The sequence below is a fragment of the Pseudophryne corroboree genome, chromosome 1 (genome assembly GCF_028390025.1).
Source record: "Pseudophryne corroboree isolate aPseCor3 chromosome 1, aPseCor3.hap2, whole genome shotgun sequence".
Taxonomy (NCBI): domain Eukaryota; kingdom Metazoa; phylum Chordata; class Amphibia; order Anura; family Myobatrachidae; genus Pseudophryne; species Pseudophryne corroboree.
The window spans coordinates 304,627,318-304,646,691 of NC_086444.1; the positions used below are offsets into that span (position 1 = coordinate 304,627,318).

General features: G+C 46.6%; 1 protein-coding gene across 11 annotated transcripts in view; it reads right to left on the minus strand.

Moving 5' to 3' along the window:
* The window catches only part of KDM2B (lysine demethylase 2B), a 473,004-nt gene that overhangs the window by 84,301 nt on the left and 369,329 nt on the right, over positions 1–19,374 (minus strand). For 8 of the 11 annotated variants that reach the window (XM_063964438.1, XM_063964434.1, XM_063964433.1 and 5 more), the window contains 3 exons: positions 18,636–18,723; positions 3,873–4,141; positions 1,872–1,910 (listed from right to left, as the gene is read on the minus strand). In XM_063964438.1, the coding sequence (XP_063820508.1) occupies positions 1,872–1,910; positions 3,873–4,141; positions 18,636–18,723 (396 nt within the window). The remainder of the gene's footprint in view (positions 1–1,871; positions 1,911–3,872; positions 4,142–18,635; positions 18,724–19,374) is intronic. The other 3 variants (XM_063964435.1, XM_063964432.1, XM_063964430.1) reach the window with 1 other exon arrangement.

Genomic DNA, 19,374 nt, shown 5'->3' on the forward strand with positions numbered 1-19,374 from the left:
CTCACGACCACAGCGCCAATAGACATGTTTTCACCTGTACAATATAACTTGCTATTTGCGACCCGTGTCTAAATATTGGATGAGAAGACACAAAGGCAGCAGCAGCATGGGCAGTACGGACATACTTCACTCTCCAATAGCTCACCATCGAATCTGATGGGAATTAAACTGCACATAAGACTGCACCGTCAGATGCGACCAGTTTTCTTCCCATAACTTGTTTGAAGGTGCTTACACTCATATCTTATGAGGTCGGGAATCAAAAGATTTAAAGAGGTGTATCCAGCTGAAGGAGGAGCTTCCTATAAGTGTGGGGTATAGAGGGGGTGGAGCTACACACGTTTAAGATTTATCATGCCCACATTCCCGGATCCACACTCTCTAGTGCAGGGCTGGCCAAACCGGTCCTCGAGATCTACCAACAGTTCATGTTTTCCAGGCCTCCTGGAGATCTGTAGAATTGTCTGTTAGGAATGAATGCAGCACATCTTAATTAGTAATGACTACACCTGTGCACCAGCTAGGTGGTCTGGAAAATGTGAACTGTTGGTAGATCTCGAGGACTGGTTTGGCCAGCTCTGCTCTAGTGTCATTGAGTAGAAGGACTGAGAAAGTCATTATTTGCGGGTGGTCAGGTGCAAACAGCTGATAACGATGGCCGCCAGTACTAGTGAATGACTTGTGACTGGCTGTTTACAAACGTTCTACTGAGGCAGATTGAGGATTTCTTCATCGCTTGAGCATATATAATGCCCTTGCATCAGTAATTAAGCAAAACGTTTTGTTTTTGTTGTACGTAAGACGAGGTACTTCTGTAGGCTTAGAGATATTTCTCCAGTGTAATGAATGCATGGCAGCGAATGCATTTGTTGCACATATAACATGAATGGTCAACAAACATGAGAATGTGGGATATACAGGAGTCTGTAAAGGGTATCTGACATAAACCAAGCACCTATGCTACTCTTGCTGACCATTTCCTCTATGCATATGGCCACACCTGAATTTGGGGTACATCAGCCCATAATCTATATAACATACAAAGCTTTGTGAGCTAACACTGCAATCCATGTGTGCAGAACATGTCCCCAATTACTTATTCTGGGAAATATCCACTTGCTATTAAATTCAACACATACAAACAAACATTTTCCTGTTCTAGTCAGGAAACCCATAGATGCTATGGGACTAGCCTATAAAAGCATAAGCCTCATTTTATTTCTTTTTAACAATTGTAAAAACACAACAGAATATGCTGGTGCTATATAGATAGATACTATATAATAGTCAAACTCAGTTAGGATTATTATTTTTATATAGCCCCAACTTATTAAGCTTGCATACTAAATTCCCTACCACACACATTAGGATCCATTTTTGTCAGAAGCCAGTTAACCTACCACACATAGGACTCAAAAAGCATGACCCCAGCAATGTCAAATCAGCCATGCTAACCACTGAGATACAGTGCTGTGAGCAATTCTCTTCAGACAAGACTACCCTCTTAATAGTCTATTCTCCTAAGTGAAAATAATGAACCATAAAGTACCTTATCATTAAGTTCACACACGCTGGCTCAACTAGTCATTTCTGACTAAGAACCAAAACTACAAATCAAAAGACCTGTACCAAACACAATACAACCAAACAGAGCATCTGTATAAAAGCCCTTCCCTTCTGCAAAAAACAAAACAAAAAAAAATTGTTCTTCTCCAAAGTATATATAAGTTATATACAGTATTTTTCTATTCAATAATCACATAACACAAAGGTGTACAAATAAACTGAACCTGTTGTAGGAACTGTACAGGTGCGTGCACAGCTTTTGACTAAAACCAATATTGATAATCAGAAGTAATCACTGAATGTACCTTTTTCTTGAAGAGTTTCTCTTCTTTCCCAAGTTTCAACTACAGAAAAACAATAAAATGTGTTTATTACATTCAGCACAAAACACATCAGTAAAACAATACTACTATTACGGTCTCCATCGACTTTCCATGCTAGGTTTCCAACGCTGTTAACCTTCTTAAAGTACTCACCAGGCTTCTTCAATAGTGAAAATGAGATTTAATTCAGCTCACATAGTTTACATAGTCAAGACCAAAATTTTAGGCTGCCTAAAATTTTGGTCTTGACAAAGGTTCCATAGAGGACCGAAACGTTGACCCTGACAACTATGTGAGCTGAATTAAAGAAATCTCATTTTCACTATTGAAGAAGCCTGGTGAGTGTGTTCCTTGTCACTTTTTCTATGTTTGAGACAGCTTCTGGAAGGGACTGATCTCTGGCTAATGCACCCCAGCAGTTGTGACAGTTCAGTATGCAAGTGCAATTTCTCTGGATAATATATATATATATATATATATATATATATATATATATATATATATATATATATATATATATATAGTAATGGTAGTATGGGCGGCACTCATGCAGACTCCACAGCGTGTGAAAGATTAATTTACTTTATTGAGGCCAACATGTTTCGGGGACCTAACCCCGTCCTCAGGGCCAGGAGGACGGAGTTAGGTCCCCGAAACATGTTGGCCTCAATAAAGTAAATTAATCTTTCACACGCTGTGGAGTCTGCATGAGTGCCGCCCATACTACCATTACTATCTACTTGGGACTTTTGTATCTCCCACTGGGAAGGCACCTCAGCTGTTGCTATTATTCAGAGTGGAGTGCCGGGCTGTTCCTGTTTGCTCTCTCCCTCTCTCTCTCATATATATATATATATATATATATATATATATACCATAGTTCCCAATGCTTACCCTGAAAGGGTTTAGACAAAAGGAGACCAGCACACCACCATATGAAAAGCTAGCTACTGATTCATTAAATGTTTTTCATATTTTTTCATATGGTGGTGTGCTGGTCTCCTTTTGTCTAAACCCTTTCAGGGTAAGCATTGGGAACTATGGTATCAATAACAATTGACACGGCACCCTTCTAACATCCTTTAAGTGTGTGCGCTTCACCTCTGGACTTTATATATATATATATATATATATATATATATATATATATATATATATAATCTTAGTGAAAGGTTAACATCACACAAGATACAAAACATTAACTTTGGAAGCTATAATAAAAAAATAATAAATCAAAATGTGTGTTTCACAGTCCATTCTACTCTACTTAATCATTCGGATTCTGTCACACGCTTTGCATTTACTTAGCCGGCATACACATCTCATGTGGCATCAACATATGACAGAGCTTCTGGAGGTAGCTTTACTAAACTATTTATCACTTGGACCAAAATGTTCCAGAATAAATGCTACAGAGATTTTGTTAGATAGTAACTATATAACTGCATTTAGGGGATCCTGGTCAGTATCCCGGCAGTCAAAATCCCAACACTACTCAGAATATTGGTGCCAGGATCCTGACATGCATCACTATCCCGGCGCTGGGACCCCAAACACTGCTTGCACGGAGAGTTTAGCCACAGGGGGGTGGGGAATATATGGGGATTTTAGATTTTTAGACTTAGGCTGCGGGGTGAGGGTTAGGGTTTGGCTACAGGGTTGGGAAATACCAATGTGCGATTAGTGACCTATTTTGCATAGAAACTATACTCCGTCCGATTATAGGAGCTTTATTTACAAAGCTTCCCAGTGAAAATGAAATACAGCACTCACAGAGACTGTAAAGCACGTCGGGGTTGTACACTGACTGACCGCAGTTTTAAATTTTCACCTCCCACCTGCCGGGAAGTGCTCCAGGGTATCATAGAATGCATCACTACAAATAAGTTATTACTAAATCTAGCTGTTTATTTCACACTCCTGTCCCTTCTAGAAATCGTTTCAAATAACCAATCCGTAATCTTTCCTAATTTTCCTACTGACCCGTTTCCTGACTGCAGGATCTGGATTCTTTTCAAGCGGCCGTTTCCTCTTAAAGGGGCCATCCTCAGGTTTCCGCTTTACAATCCCTTCCATGATCTTCTTTTTGGGTTGCTCCTCCAGATTCTGCCTAGGGGTCTCTTCCCGTTCTCCTTTCTTTTTCACCAGTTCCGTTAATTCCTTGTTATCCCGATTCATCTTCTGCTCCTTAAGCAGGGACCCAGGCAGGTTGGAAGCGTATTTAAATCCTGGGCCTCTTTTTTGCTTGTAGGCCAAAAAAATGAAAAAAACAAACGCAACTTTATATCTTATGCCTAAATACAAACAATGTCTCACAAATTCTGTAATAATCACACTGTATACAGACACAACACTAAAATTAGGCAACACCATGAAGCCAATGAAAGGAAAGCTCTGAACGACTTAATATTCTATGTAAAGCGCTGCTAAGTGTGTGTGCTACTACATAAATAACATTATATAAAATAAAGTTCCTAACTTTGAATAAAAAAAACAAAATGTTGCCAAAAATGACACACAAAATTTGCACTATCTGGAATACATCCTAGTGTAGTCCTGACCTAGGAGAATCCAACACCACCATGCAACACAATAATAAAGGCAAAATATAGTGTCTTCAACTGCCCACAAGATATTCCAAATGCAGCACTACCCACACTTATTTAAGGGATCAGTATGAAATACCTACAATCAAAATCTCTACGGTCAAAATCTCGACAACAATTGACCGACGGTCAAAATACAGACAAGGTCAAAATACAGACATTTAAAATACGGACAAGGTCAAAATACCGACATTTAAAATGTTGACAGGTCAAAAAGTCGACACGAGTTTTACATTGATTTTGGGGTGTATATCGACATAGACACCGTATAAGTGTACCGCTGCGCTCGCCATGCTTCAGGCACTATTATATTCCCCCTCCAGGTCCACTGGGATGGTAAAGTATGAACAAGTCGGTTTCAATAAAAAACCCCACGAAAAATGCATGTCGACTTTTTGACCTGTCGATATTTTAAATGTCGGTATTTTGACCTTGTCTGTAGTTAAAATAAGAATTTACTTACCAATAATTCTATTTCTCATAGTCCGTAGTGGATGCTGGGGACTCCGAAAGGACCATGGGGAATAGCGGCTCCGCAGGAGACTGGGCACAAAGTAAAAGCTTTAGTACTAGCTGGTGTGCACTGGCTCCTCCCCCTATGACCCTCCTCCAAGCCTCAGTTAGGATACTGTGCCCGGACGAGCGTACACAATAAGGAAGGATTTTGAATCCCGGGTAAGACTCATACCAGCCACACCAATCACACCGTACAACTTGTGATCTGAACCCAGTTAACAGCATGATAACAGAAGGAGCCTCTGAAAAGATGGCTCACAACAACAATAACCCGATTTTTGTAACAATAACTATGTACAAGTAATGCAGACAATCCGCACTTGGGATGGGCGCCCAGCATCCACTACGGACTATGAGAAATAGAATTATCGGTAAGTAAATTCTTATTTTCTCTAACGTCCTAGTGGATGCTGGGGACTCCGAAAGGATCATGGGGATTATACCAAAGCTCCCAAACGGGCGGGAGAGTGCGGATGACTCTGCAGCACCGAATGAGAGAACTCCAGGTCCTCCTCAGCCAGGGTATCAAATTTGTAGAATTTAGCAAACGTGTTTGCCCCTGACCAAGTAGCTGCTCGGCAAAGTTGTAAAGCCGAGACCCCTCGGGCAGCCGCCCAAGATGAGCCCACTTTCCGTGTGGAATGGGCTTTTACAGATTTTGGCTGTGGCAGGCCTGCCACAGAATGTGCAAGCTGAATTGTACTACAAATCCAACGAGCAATCGTCTGCTTAGAAGCAGGAGCACCCAGCTTGTTGGGTGCATACAGGATAAACAGCGAATCAAATTTTCTGACTCCAGCCGTCCTGGAAACATATATTTTCAGGGCCCTGACTACGTCCAGCAACTTGGAATCCTCCAAGTCCCTAGTAGCCGCAGGCACCACAATAGGCTGGTTTAAGTGAAATGCTGAAACCACCTTAGGGAGAAATTGAGGACAAGTCCTCAATTCTGCCCTGTCCGTATGAAAAATTAGGTAAGGGCTTTTATAGGATAAAGCCGCCAATTCTGAGACACGCCTGGCTGAAGCCAGGGCTAACAGCATTACCACTTTCCATGTGAGATATTTTAAGTCCACAGTGGTGAGTGGTTCAAACCAATGTGATTTTAGGAATCCCAAAACTACATTGAGATCCCAAGGTGCCACTGGAGGCACAAAAGGAGGCTGTATATGCAGTACTCCCTTAACAAACGTCTGAACTTCAGGAACAGAAGCCAGTTCTTTTTGGAAGAATATTGACAGGGCCGAAATTTGAACCTTAATGGACCCTAATTTGAGGCCCATAGACAGTCCTGTTTGCAGGAAATGCAGGAAACGACCCAGTTGAAATTCCTCTGTAGGGGCCTTCCTGGCCTCGCACCACGCAACATATTTACGCCAAATACGGTGATAATGTTGTATGGTTACATCCTTCCTGGCTTTGATCAGGGTAGGGATGACTTCATCCGGAATGCCTTTTTCCTTCGGGATCCGGCGTTCAACCGCCATGCCGTCAAACGCAGCCGCGGTAAGTCTTGGAACAGACATGGTCCCTGCTGGAGCAGGTCCTTTCTTAGAGGTAGAGGCCACGGGTCTTCCGTGAGCATCTCTTGAATTTCCGGGTACCAAGTCCTTCTTGGCCAATCCGGAGCCACGAGTATAGTCTTTACTCCTCTCCTTCTTATGATTCTCAGTACTTTTGGTATGAGAGGAAGAGGAGGGAACACATACACTGACTGGTACACCCACGGTGTTACCAGAGCGTCCACAGCTATTGCCTGAGGGTCCCTTGACCTGGCGCAATATCTGTCCAGTTTTTTTGTTGAGGCGGGACGCCATCATGTCCACCTTTGGTTTTTCCCAACGGTTCACAATCATGTGGAAGACTTCTGGGTGAAGTCCCCACTCCCCCGGGTGAAGATCGTGTCTGCTGAGGAAGTCTGCTTCCCAGTTGTCCACTCCCGGAATGAACACTGCTGACAGTGCTATCACATGATTCTCCGCCCAGCGAAGAATCCTTGCCACTTCCATCATTGCCCTCCTGCTTCTTGTGCCGCCCTGTCTGTTTACGTGGGCGACTGCCGTGATGTTGTCCGACTGGATCAACACCGGCTGACCCTGAAGCAGAGGTCTTGCCTGACTTAGGGCATTGTAAATGGCCCTTAGTTCCAGGATATTTATGTGAAGTGACGTTTCCATGCTTGACCACAAGCCCTGGAAATTTCTTCCCTGTGTGACTGCTCCCCAACCTCTGAAGCAGAGGTTTTGCCAGGCTTAGAGCATTGTAGATTGCTCTTAGTTCCAGTATATTTATGTGAGAGACGTTTCCAGGCTTGACCACACGCCCTGGAAGTTTCTTCCTTGTGTGACCGCTCCCCAGCCTCTCAGGCTGGCATCCGTGGTCACTAGGACCCAGTTCTGTATGCCGAATCTGCGGCCCTCTAACAGATGAGCACTCTGCAACCACCCTAGCAGAGAGACCCTTGTCCTTGTCGACAATTTTATCCGCTGATGCATCTGCAGATGCGATCCGGACCATTTGTCTAGCAGATCCCACTGAAAAATTCGTGCATGGAATCTGCCGAATGGAATCGCTTCGTAAGAAGCCACCATTTTTCCCAGGACTCTTGTGCATTGATGCACAGACACTGTCCCTGGTTTTAGGAGGTTCCTGACGAGTTCGGATAACTCCCTGGCTTTCTCCTCTGGAAGAAATACCTTTTTCTGAACAGTGTCCAGAATCATCCCTAGGAACAGCAGACGTGTCGTCGGGATCAGTTGGGATTTTGGAAAATTCAGAATCCACCCGTGCTGTTGGAGCACTACTTGAGTTAGTGCTACTCCGACCTCCAGCTGTTCTCTGGATCTTGCCCTTATCAGGAGATCGTCCAAGTAAGGGATAATTAATACGCCTTCTCTTCGAAGAAGAATCATCATTTCGGCCATTACCTTGGTAAAGACCCTGGGTGCCGTGGACAATCCAAACGGCAGCGTCTGAAACTGATAATGACAGTTTTGTACCACGAACCTGAGGTACCCTTGGTGTGAAGGGCAAATTGGGACATGAAGGTAAGCATCCTTGATGTCCAAGGACACCATAAAATCCCCTTCTTCCAGATTCGCTATCACTGCTCTGAGTGACTCCATCTTGAACTTGAATTTTTGTATGTACAGGTTCAGAGATTTCAGATTTAGAATAGGTCTTACCGAGCCGTCCGGCTTCGGTACCACAAATAGCGTGGAGTAATACCCCTTTCCCTGTTGTAGAAGGGGTACCTTGATTATCACCTGCTGAGAATACAGCTTGTGAATGGCTTCCAATACCGTCGCCCTGTCTGAGGGAGACGTTGGCAAAAGCAGATTTTAGGAACCGGCGAGGGAGAGACTTCTCGAATTCCAACCTGTAACCCTGAGATACTAGCTGCAGGATCCAGGGGTCCACCTGCGAGTGAGCCCACTGGGCGCTGAAATTCTTGAGGCGACCCCCCACCGCCCCTTAGTCCGCTTGTAAGGTCCCAGCGTCATGCTGAGGCCTTTGCAGAAGCCGGGGAGGACTTCTGCTACTGGGAAGGGGCTGCTTGCTGCAGTCTCTTACCCTTTCCTTTGCCTCGGGGCAAATATTGGAATCCGCATCGCCTGACCACTGTCGTGTCCATAGACTTCTTCTGGCAGATATGGACATCGCACTTACTCTTGATGCCAGAGTGCAGATATCCCTCTGTGCATCTCGCATATAAAGGAATGCATCCTTTAATTGCTCTATAGTCAATAAAATACTGTCCCTATCCAGGGTATCAATATTTTCAGTCAGGGAATCCGACCAAGCCACCCCAGCACTGCACATCCAGGCTGAGGCGATTGCTGGTCGCATTATAACACCAGTATGTGTGTATATACTTTTAAGAGTATTTTCCAGCCTCCTATCAGCTGGATCCTTGAGGGCGGCCGTATCAGGAGACGGTAACGCCACTTGTTTGGATAAACGTGTGAGCGCCTTGTCCACCCTAGGGGGTGTTTCCCAGCGCGCCCTAACCTCTGGCGGGAAAGGGTATAACGCCAATAACTTCTTTGAAATTAGCAGTTTTTTATCAGGGGTAACCCACGCTTCATCACACACGTCATTCAATTCCTCTGATTCAGGAAAAACTACAGGTAGTTTTTTCAGACCCCACATAATACCCCTTTTTGTGGTACTTGCAGTATCAGAGATATGCAAAGCCTCCTTCATTGCCGTGATCATATAACGTGTGGCCCTACTGGAAAATACGTTCGTTTCTTCACCGTCGACACTAGATTCGGTGTCCGTGTCTGGGTCTGTGTCGACCGACTGAGGCAAAGGGCGTTTTACAGCCCCTGACGGTGTTTGAGACGCCTGTACAGGTACTAACTGGTTTGCCGGTCGTCTCATGTCGTCAACCGACTTTTGCAGCGTGCTGACATTATCACGTAATTCCATAAACAAAGCCATCCATTCCGGTGTCGACTCCCTGGGGGGTGACATCACCATTACCGGCAATTGCTCCGCCTCCACACCAACATCGTCCTCATACATGTCGACACACACGTACCGACACACAGCAGACACACAGGGAATGCTCTGATAGAAGACAGGACCCCACTAGCCCTTTGGGGAGACAGAGGGAGAGTTTGCCAGCACACACCAAAGCGCTATAATTATATAGGAACAACCTTATATAAGTGTTGTTTCCTTATAGCTGCTTAAATATATATAATATCGCCAAAAAATGCCCCCCCTCTCTGTTTTTTACCCTGTTTCTGTAGTGCAGTGCAGGGGAGAGCCTGGGAGCCTTCCTAGCAGCGGAGCTGTGTAGGAAAATGGCGCTGTGTGCTGAGGAGATAGGCCCCGCCCCCTATTCCGGCAGGTTCTTCTCCCGGTTTTTCCGAGACCTGGCAGGGGTGAAATACATCCATATAGCCTCATGGACTATATGTGATGTATTCTTTTTAGCCAGAAAGGTATTAACATTGCTGCCCAGGGCGCCCCCCCCAGCGCCCTGCACCCTCAGTGACCGCCGGTGTGAAGTGTGCCTGAGCGCAATGGCGCACAGCTGCAGTGCTGTGCGCTACCTCATGAAGACTGAAAAGCCTTCAGCCGCCGGTTTCTGGACCTCTTCTTACTTCGGCATCTGCAAGGGGGTCGGCGGCGCGGCTCCGGTGACCCATCCAGGCTGTACCTGTGATCGTCCCTCTGGAGCTAGTGTCCAGTAGCCTAAGAAGCAAATCCATCCTGCACGCAGGTGAGTTCACTTCTTCTCCCCTAGGTCCCTCGTTGCAGTGAGCCTGTTGCCAGCAGGACTCACTGAAAATAATAAAACTATCAAAACTTTTACTCTAAGCAGCTCTTTATGAGAGCCACCTAGATTGCACCCTGCTCGGACGGGCACAAAAACCTAACTGAGGCTTGGAGGAGGGTCATAGGGGGAGGAGCCAGTACACACCACCTAGTGGTCAAACTTTTAAATGTTGTGCCCTGTCTCCTGCGGAGCCGCTATTCCCATGGTCCTGACGGAGTCCCCAGCATCCACTAGGACGTCAGAGAAAAACAAATACAAAAAAATAATCATCACTTTAAAGCAGGGTTGGGAACCTTCGGCCCTTCAGCTGTTGTTAAATTACACATACCAGCATACCCTGCTACAGTTCTATTTAGCCATGCTAAAACCGTTGCAGGGCATGCTGGGATGTGTAGTTCAACAGCTGGAGGGCCGAAGGTTCCCCATCCCTGCTTTAAAGATACATGGGCAGATGTACTAAGCCTTCGAGAATGATAAATTGGAGAGAAAGTACCAGCCAATCAGCTCCTAACTGGCATGTTACAGGCTGGGTTTGAAAAATGACAGGAGCTGGCTGACTGGTACTTTATCTCTCTCCAAAGTTTAGTACATCTGCCCCATATCTTAATGTGATGCAAACCACATTATTTTACACTATTGCAGTGATTGCAATGTGGGGTCCAACTTCATTGTTACTGGGTCCCATTATAATTTATTGTTATTAATGGCCATCAGACCTCTCCACATGTACTTTAAATACACTTCAGCCTCTTTCTGTGTCTTTTTAGTTCCATCAGACCACTCCACATGAAATTAAACCATGCTACATACCTCTAAAATGCCCATCAGATTCCCCACGTGCCCTCAGACATCCCCATCAACATCAACATTGCACATATATACAGTGGTGGAACTAGTGAGTGGTGGGTCCAGGTGCAAAAATATTCTTTGGGTCCCCCACACATGTCTCCCCCCACCCGTGCTCACTCCACAGCAGCGTGTTCAACACTACATACTACATCACTGCACTACACTCCCCTTATAGGCTACACTATTTTGCAGCACCACATAACATACAGTTATACACACAGGAAAAAGGGAGACAGTTATACACACCGGGGAAGGGGGGTGGACAGTTACACACACAGGGGAACGGGTGGCTTACATTATACACACAGGGGATGGGGGGGCCAGTTATTATACACACAGTGGAAAGGGGGAGGGGGCACAGTTATTACTTATACACACAGGGGAGGGGCGGTTCTTACATCCTTCCAGATAAGTACCCAGCTCCTCTGTCCTGTGGAGCTCCAACAGGGTAGCGTGGAAAAGGGGAGCAGGTGACAGGGTGGAGGGTAAGAAGGGGGTGAGCCTAATCTTCAGAATTAGAGGAGCCGATTACAATATAAAGCAGCAGGTTAGAGGGGATGAATGAGGCGGGTCTGGTGCTGCAGGAGCTGCCCCCTACTCTTTTCAAACCTGACTTTCCTATTCCTGCACATAGCCTCATCTTGTATCACCCGCAGCCGCCTCTTGTCCTGCCACTTACCGCTGGCATATTCTTATTTCCTCCACAGTCTGGCCCACCGGAGGGGCACCGTGGATTTTCTCATGTCACCGGCTTCATACCTTGCACGTGGAGGTCACAGCCCCAGCTACACACAGCAGGCTGGATGATTCCTGTCAAGTGCATGCGGAGCAGATGGTGAGGGGAAGCGGGGCGGGAGAACACACTCTCCATGGTCTCCTCCCCTTCCAAGTTCCTCCCTCTGCTGTCAGGGAGACTGAAGCTGACTGACAGCACAGGACACCACTGCTGGTCAGAGCGCATCCTGAGGGACCCAGCGTTTTTGTTTTCTCGAGTCCCCACTATCAATTCTAGGGTAAAATATGCGCCATAGCACGTTTTTGCGAACACTGCTATTGTATACGTACCCCATTAAAAAAAGAATAAATCCACTTTTGTGAACTTATTTTTCTAGAAGACAAACATTTAAAAACAAAGGAAAAATAAGAATTTACTTACCGATAATTCTATTTCTCGTAGTCCGTAGTGGATGCTGGGGACTCCGTCAGGACCATGGAGAATAGCGGCTCCGCAGGAGACAGGGCACAAAAATAAAGCTTTAGGATTAGGTGGTGTGTACTGGCTCCTCCCCCTATGACCCTCCTCCAAGCCTCAGTTAGGATACTGTGCCCGGACGAGCGTACACAATAAGGAAGGATATTGAATCCCGGGTAAGACTCATACCAGCCACACCAATCACACCGTATAACTTGTGATCTGAACCCAGTTAACAGTATGACAAACGTAGGAGCCTCTGAACAGACGGCTCACAACAATAACAACCCGAATTTGTTTGTAACAATAACTATGTACAAGTATTGCAGACAATCCGCACTTGGGATGGGCGCCCAGCATCCACTACGGACTACGAGAAATAGAATTATCGGTAAGTAAATTCTTATTTTCTCTAACGTCCTAGTGGATGCTGGGGACTCCGTCAGGACCATGGGGATTATACCAAAGCTCCCAAACGGGCGGGAGAGTGCGGATGACTCTGCAGCACCGAATGAGCAAACTCAAGGTCCTCCTCAGCCAGGGTATCAAATTTGTAGAATTTTGCAAACGTGTTTGCCCCTGACCAAGTAGCAGCTCGGCAGAGTTGTAATGCCGAGACCCCCCGGGCAGCCGCCCAGGATGAGCCCACTTTCCTTGTGGAATGGGCCTTGACAGATTTAGGTTGTGGTAAGCCTGCCACAGAATGTGCAAGCTGAATTGTGCTACAAATCCAACGAGCAATCGTCTGCTTAGAAGCAGGAGCACCCATCTTGTTGGGTGCATACAATATAAACAGTGAGTCAGACTTTCTGACTCCCGCCGTTCTTGAAATATATATTTTCAATGCCCGGACCACGTCCAACAACTTGGAATCCTCCAAATCGTTAGTAGCCGCAGGCACCACAATAGGCTGGTTCAGGTGAAACGCTGACACCACCTTAGGCAGAAAATGAGGACGCGTCCGCAGTTCTGCCCTGTCCGTATGGAAAATCAGATATGGGCTCTTATATGATAAAGCCGCCAATTCTGATACTCTCCTGGCTGAAGCCAGGGCCAGTAACATGGTTACTTTCCATGTAAGATACTTCAACTCCACCGATTTGAGCGGCTCAAACCAATGGGATTTGAGAAAATCCAAGACTACATTAAGATCCCACGGTGCCACTGGGGGCACAACCGGGGGCTGTATATGTAGTACTCATTTTACAAAAGTCTGGACTTCAGGAACTGAAGCCAATTCTTTCTGGAAGAAAATCGACAGGGCCGAAATTTGAACCTTAATGGACCCCAATTTGAGGCCCATAGACAATCCTGTTTGCAGGAAATGTAGGAATCGACCCAGTTGAAATTCCTCCGTGGGGGCCTTCCTGGCCTCACACCACGCAACATATTTTCTCCAAATGCGGTGATAATGTTGTGCAGTCACCTCCTTCCTGGCTTTTACCAGTGTAGGAATGACCTCTTCCGGAATGCCTTTTTCCCTTAGAATTCGGCGTTCAACCGCCATGCCGTCAAACGCAGCCGCGGTAAGTCTTGGAATAGACACGGTCCCTGCTGAAGCAGGTCCCGTCTTAGAGGTAGAGGCCACGGATCCTCCGTGAGCATCTCTTGAAGGTCCGGGTACCAAGTTCTTCTTGGCCAATCCGGAGCCACTAGTATCGTTCTTACTCCCTTTTGCCGTATAATTCTCAGTACTTTTGGTATGAGAGGCAGAGGAGGGAACACATACACTGACTGGAACACCCACGGTGTTACCAGAGCGTCCACAGCTATTGCCTGAGGGTCTCTTGACCTGGCGCAATACCTGTCCAGTTTTTTGTTGAGGCGGGACGCCATCATATCCACCATTGGTTTTTCCCAACGGTTTACAATCATGTGGAAGACTTCTGGATGAAGTCCCCACTCTCCCGGGTGTAGATCGTGTCTGCTGAGGAAGTCTGCTTCCCAGTTGTCCACTCCCGGAATGAATACTGCTGACAGTGCTATCACATGATCTTCCGCCCAGCGAAGAATCCTTGCAGCTTCTGCCATTGCTGTCCTGCTTCTTGTGCCGCCCTGTCTGTTTACGTGGGCGACTGCCGTGATGTTGTCCGACTGGATCAACACCGGCTGACCCTGAAGCAGGGGTTTTGCCAGACTTAGAGCATTGTAAATCGCTCTTAGCTCCAGTATATTTATGTGAAGAGACATCTCCAGGCTTGACCATACTCCCTGGAAGTTTCTTCCCTGTGTGACCGCTCCCCAGCCTCTCAGACTGGCATCCGTGGTCACCAGGACCCAGTCCTGTATGCCGAATCTGCGGCCCTCTAACAGATGAGCACTCTGCAACCACCACAGAAGAGACACCCTTGTCCGTGGCGATAAGGTTATCCGCTGATGCATCTGCAGATGTGATCCGGACCATTTGTCCAGCAGATCCCACTGAAAAGTTTGTGCGTGGAATCTGCCGAATGGAATCGCTTCGTAAGAAGCCACCATCTTTCCCAGGACTCTTGTGCATTGATGCACAGACACTTTCCCTGGTTTTAGGAGGTTCCTGACAAGTTCGGATAACTCCCTGGCTTTCTCCTCCGGAAGAAACACCTTTTTCTGAACCGTGTCCAGAATCATTCCCAGGAACAGCAGACGTGTCGTCGGGGTCAACTGAGATTTTGGAAAATTCAGAATCCACCCGTGTTGTTGCAGCACTAGTTGGGTTAGTGCTACTCCGTCCTCCAGCTGTTCTCTGGACCTTGCCCTTATCAGGAGATCGTCCAAGTAAGGGATAATTAATACGCCTCTTCTTCGCAGAAGAATCATCATTTCGGCCATTACCTTGGTAAAGACCCGAGGTGCCGTGGACAATCCAAACGGCAGCGTCTGAAACTGATAATGACAGTTTTGCACCACGAACCTGAGGTACCCTTGATGTGAAGGGCAAATTGGGACATGCAGGTAAGCATCCTTTATGTCCAGGGACACCATAAAGTCCCCTTCTTCCAGATTCGCTATCACTGCTCTGAGTGACTCCATCTTGAACTTGAATTTTTGTATGTACAGGTTCAAAGATTTCAGATTTAGAATAGGTCTTACCGAGCCGTCCGGCTTCGGTACCACAAATAGCGTGGAGTAATACCCCTTTCCCTGTTGTAGGAGGGGTACCTTGACTATCACCTGCTGAGAAAACAGCTTGTGAATGGCTTCCAATACCGTCGCCCTGTCTGAGGGAGACGTTGGCAAAGCAGACTTTAGGAACCTGCGAGGGGGAGACTTCTCGAATTCCAACCTGTAACCCTGAGATACTACCTGCAGGATCCAGGGGTCCACCTGTGAGCAAGCCCACTGTGCGCTGAAATTCTTGAGTCGACCCCCCACCGCTCCTGAGTCCGCTTGTAAGGCCCCAGCGTCATGCTGAGGGCTTTGCAGAACCCTGGGAGGGCTTCTGTTCTTGGGCAGGGGCTGCTTGCTGCCCTCTCTTACCCCTTCCTCTGCCCCGAGGCAGATATGACTGTCCTTTTGTCCGCTTGTTCTTATAGGACCGAAAGGACTGCGGCTGAAAAGACGGTGTCTTTTTCTGTTGGGAGGGGGTCTGAGGTAAAAAGGTCGATTTTCCGGCAGTTGCCGTGGCCACCAGATCCGATAGACCGACGCCAAATAATTCCTCCCCTTTATACGGCAATACTTCCATATGTCGTTTGGAATCCGCATCACCTGACCACTGTCGCGTCCATAAACTCCTTCTGGCAGATATGGACATCGCATTTACTCTCGATGCCAGAATGCAAATATCTCTCTGAGCATCTCGCATATAAAGGAAAGCATCCTTTAATTGCTCTATAGTCAATAAAATACTGTCCCTATCCAGGGTATCAATATTTTCAGTCAGGGAATCCAACCAGACGACCCCAGCACTGCACATCCAGGCTGAGGCGATGGCTGGTCGCAGTATAACACCAGTATGTGTGTATATACTTTTTAGGGTAGTTTCCAGTCTCCTATCAGCTGGATCCCTGAGGGCGGCCGTATCAGGAGACGGTAACGCCACTTGTTTTGATAAGCGTGTGAGCGCCTTATCCACCCTAGGGGGTGTTTCCCAGCGCGCCCTAACCTCTGGCGGGAAAGGGTATAATGCTAATAACTTTTTTGAAATTAGCACTTTTCTATCTGGGTTAACCCACGCTTCATCACATACATGATTTAATTCCTCTGATTCAGGAAAAACTACAGGTAGTTTTTTCACCCCCCACATAATACCCCTTTTTGTGGTACTTGCAGTATCAGAGATATGCAAAGCCTCCTTCATTGCCGTGATCATATAACGTGTGGCCCTACTTGAAAATACGTTTGTTTCATCACCGTCGACACTAGATTCAGTGTCTGTGTCTGGGTCTGTGTCGACCGACTGAGGTAAAGGGCGCTTTACAGCCCCTGACGGTGTCTGAGACGCCTGGGCAGGTACTAACTGGTTTGCCGGCCGTCTCATGTCATCAACTGATTTTTGTAATGTGCTGACATTATCACGTAATTCCATAAACAAAGCCATCCATTCCGGTGTCGACTCCCTGGGGGGTGACATCACCATTATCGGCAATTGCTCTGCCTCCACACCAACATCGTCCTCATACATGTCGACACACACGTACCGACACACAGCAGACACACAGGGAATGCTCTTATCGAAGACAGGACCCCACTAGCCCTTTGGGGAGACAGAGGGAGAGTTTGCCAGCACACACCCAAGCGCTATAATATATATGGGAACAACCTTATATAAGTGTTGTTCCTTATAGCAGCTTAAATATATCAAAATATCGCCAAAAAATGCCCCCCCCTCTCTGTTTTACCCTGTTTCTGTAGTGCAGTGCAGGGGAGAGTCCTGGGAGCCTTCCTCACAGCGGAGCGGAGCAGGAAAATGGCGCTGTGTGCTGAGGAGAATAAGCCCCGCCCCCTATTTCGGCGGGCTTTTCTCCCGGAGTTTTAGATATCTGGCATGGGTTAAATACATACATATAGCCTCAATGGCTATATGTGATGTATTCTTTTGCCATAAAGGTATTAAATATTGCTGCCCAGGGCGCCCCCAGCAGCGCCCTGCACCCTCCGTGACCGCTTGGTGTGAAGTGTGTGACAACAATGGCGCACAGCTGCAGTGCTGTGCGCTACCTTCATGAAGACTGAAGAGCCTTCTGCCGCCTGTTTCCGGACCTTCAATCTTCAGCATCTGTAAGGGGGGTCGGCGGCGCGGCTCCGGGACGAACCCCAGGGTGAGACCTGTGTTCCGACTCCCTCTGGAGCTAATGGTGTCCAGTAGCCTAAGAATCCAATCCATCCTGCACGCAAGTGAGTTGAAATTATCTCCCCTAAGTCCCTCGATGCAGTGAGCCTGTTGCCAGCAGGACTCACTGAAAATAAAAAACCTAAAAACTTTTTCTAAGCAGCTCTTTAGGAGAGCCACCTAGATTGCACCCTGCTCGGACGGGCACAAAAACCTAACTGAGGCTTGGAGGAAGGTCATAGGGGGAGGAGCCAGTACACACCACCTAATCCTAAAGCTTTATTTTTGTGCCCTGTCTCCTGCGGAGCCGCTATTCCCCATGGTCCTGACGGAGTCCCCAGCATCCACTTAGGACGTTAGAGAAAAACCTCTCACACAGTCTATCTATCATAGTGGGTAGTATTTACATTCACTGGCATTGCTGGATTCTTGAGACAATGGGACAAAGTTGTTTTTGCAAAGATAATTAACTAAATAAAGGGTAATAGTGCACTTGGAGTATTTTTTGGGGGAAGGGGGTATTACAAATGCTGCCCTATGCTAAACTCTGCTGTCAGGACCGTGCTGCACTTTATGTGCCAAGAAGCATGGTGGGAGTCGTTATTGGAAACTGCTAAGGGGGGACGATGGATATAGGTTATACAATTATCTGGCAGACCATCGGTCCAAGTTGGAATGATAATCTGGAAATGTATGAACAGGTGCATCTTTCTACATGCACTAGGTAACCAACAATGAGAATCTGCTGGATTGCTAAGCAGGGTCTGCTGTCAGAAGCAGGTCGGCAGTGTCTGTGCTGAGGGCAGGAGCTACTATTTGTTTGCAATATCTGAATAGTAAACCAGTTTATAACCATAGTCATTTTGCCTTAAACATACATATACGGTAAACGGTGTGTACTTGTGTTTGAGGAACATTTACTTCCTGCAGCTAGAAAAGTTACACATCAGCTGACAGATAACGCTGCATACACCGCATGGAGGCCACGTATAACATGCAGTACATAGCACAAACATGCACAGTTACTATAGACTCACTTTCCCAGTTTTTCCAGCATGGTTGCATTTTGGACATTCCCAGCAGTTTGGAAGTTCATCGTTCACCACGCCATCAGATTCCTTTATCTGCAGAAATATATACATTTCAAATCTTCTCCTAACAGCAGAGTTGTTCCTGCTGACATTCAGTGCCCACTTCCTGCATACACCACAAATACTATCAGCAGCTTTATTTTTACCATGCATCACATTGCACTACTCAAGGGTTACAGATAACTGCTGCTTCATGGAGGACCCTGCTGTAAGCTGAACACAGGTAACCAAGATCACAATTCACAAAATGCACACAAAAAATAAGATTTTACTTACCGGTAAATCTATTTCTCGTAGTCCGTAGAGGATGCTGGGGACTCCGTAAGGACCATGGGGAATAGACGGGCTCCGCAGGAGATAGGGCACTTCAAGAAAGCTTTGGATTCTGGGTGTGCACTGGCTCCTCCCTCTATGCCCCTCCTCCAGACCTCAGTTAGAGAAACTGTGCCCAGAGGAGATGAACAGTACGAGGAAAGGATTTTTGTAAATCTAAGGGCAAGATTCATACCAGCCACACCAATCACACCGTATAACTTGTGATAAACTACCCAGTTAACAGTATGAACAATAACATAGCCTCGGTTCAAACCCGATCAACTATAACATAACCCTTATGTAAGCAATAACTATATACAAGTCTTGCAGAAGAAGTCCGCACTTGGGACGGGCGCCCAGCATCCTCTA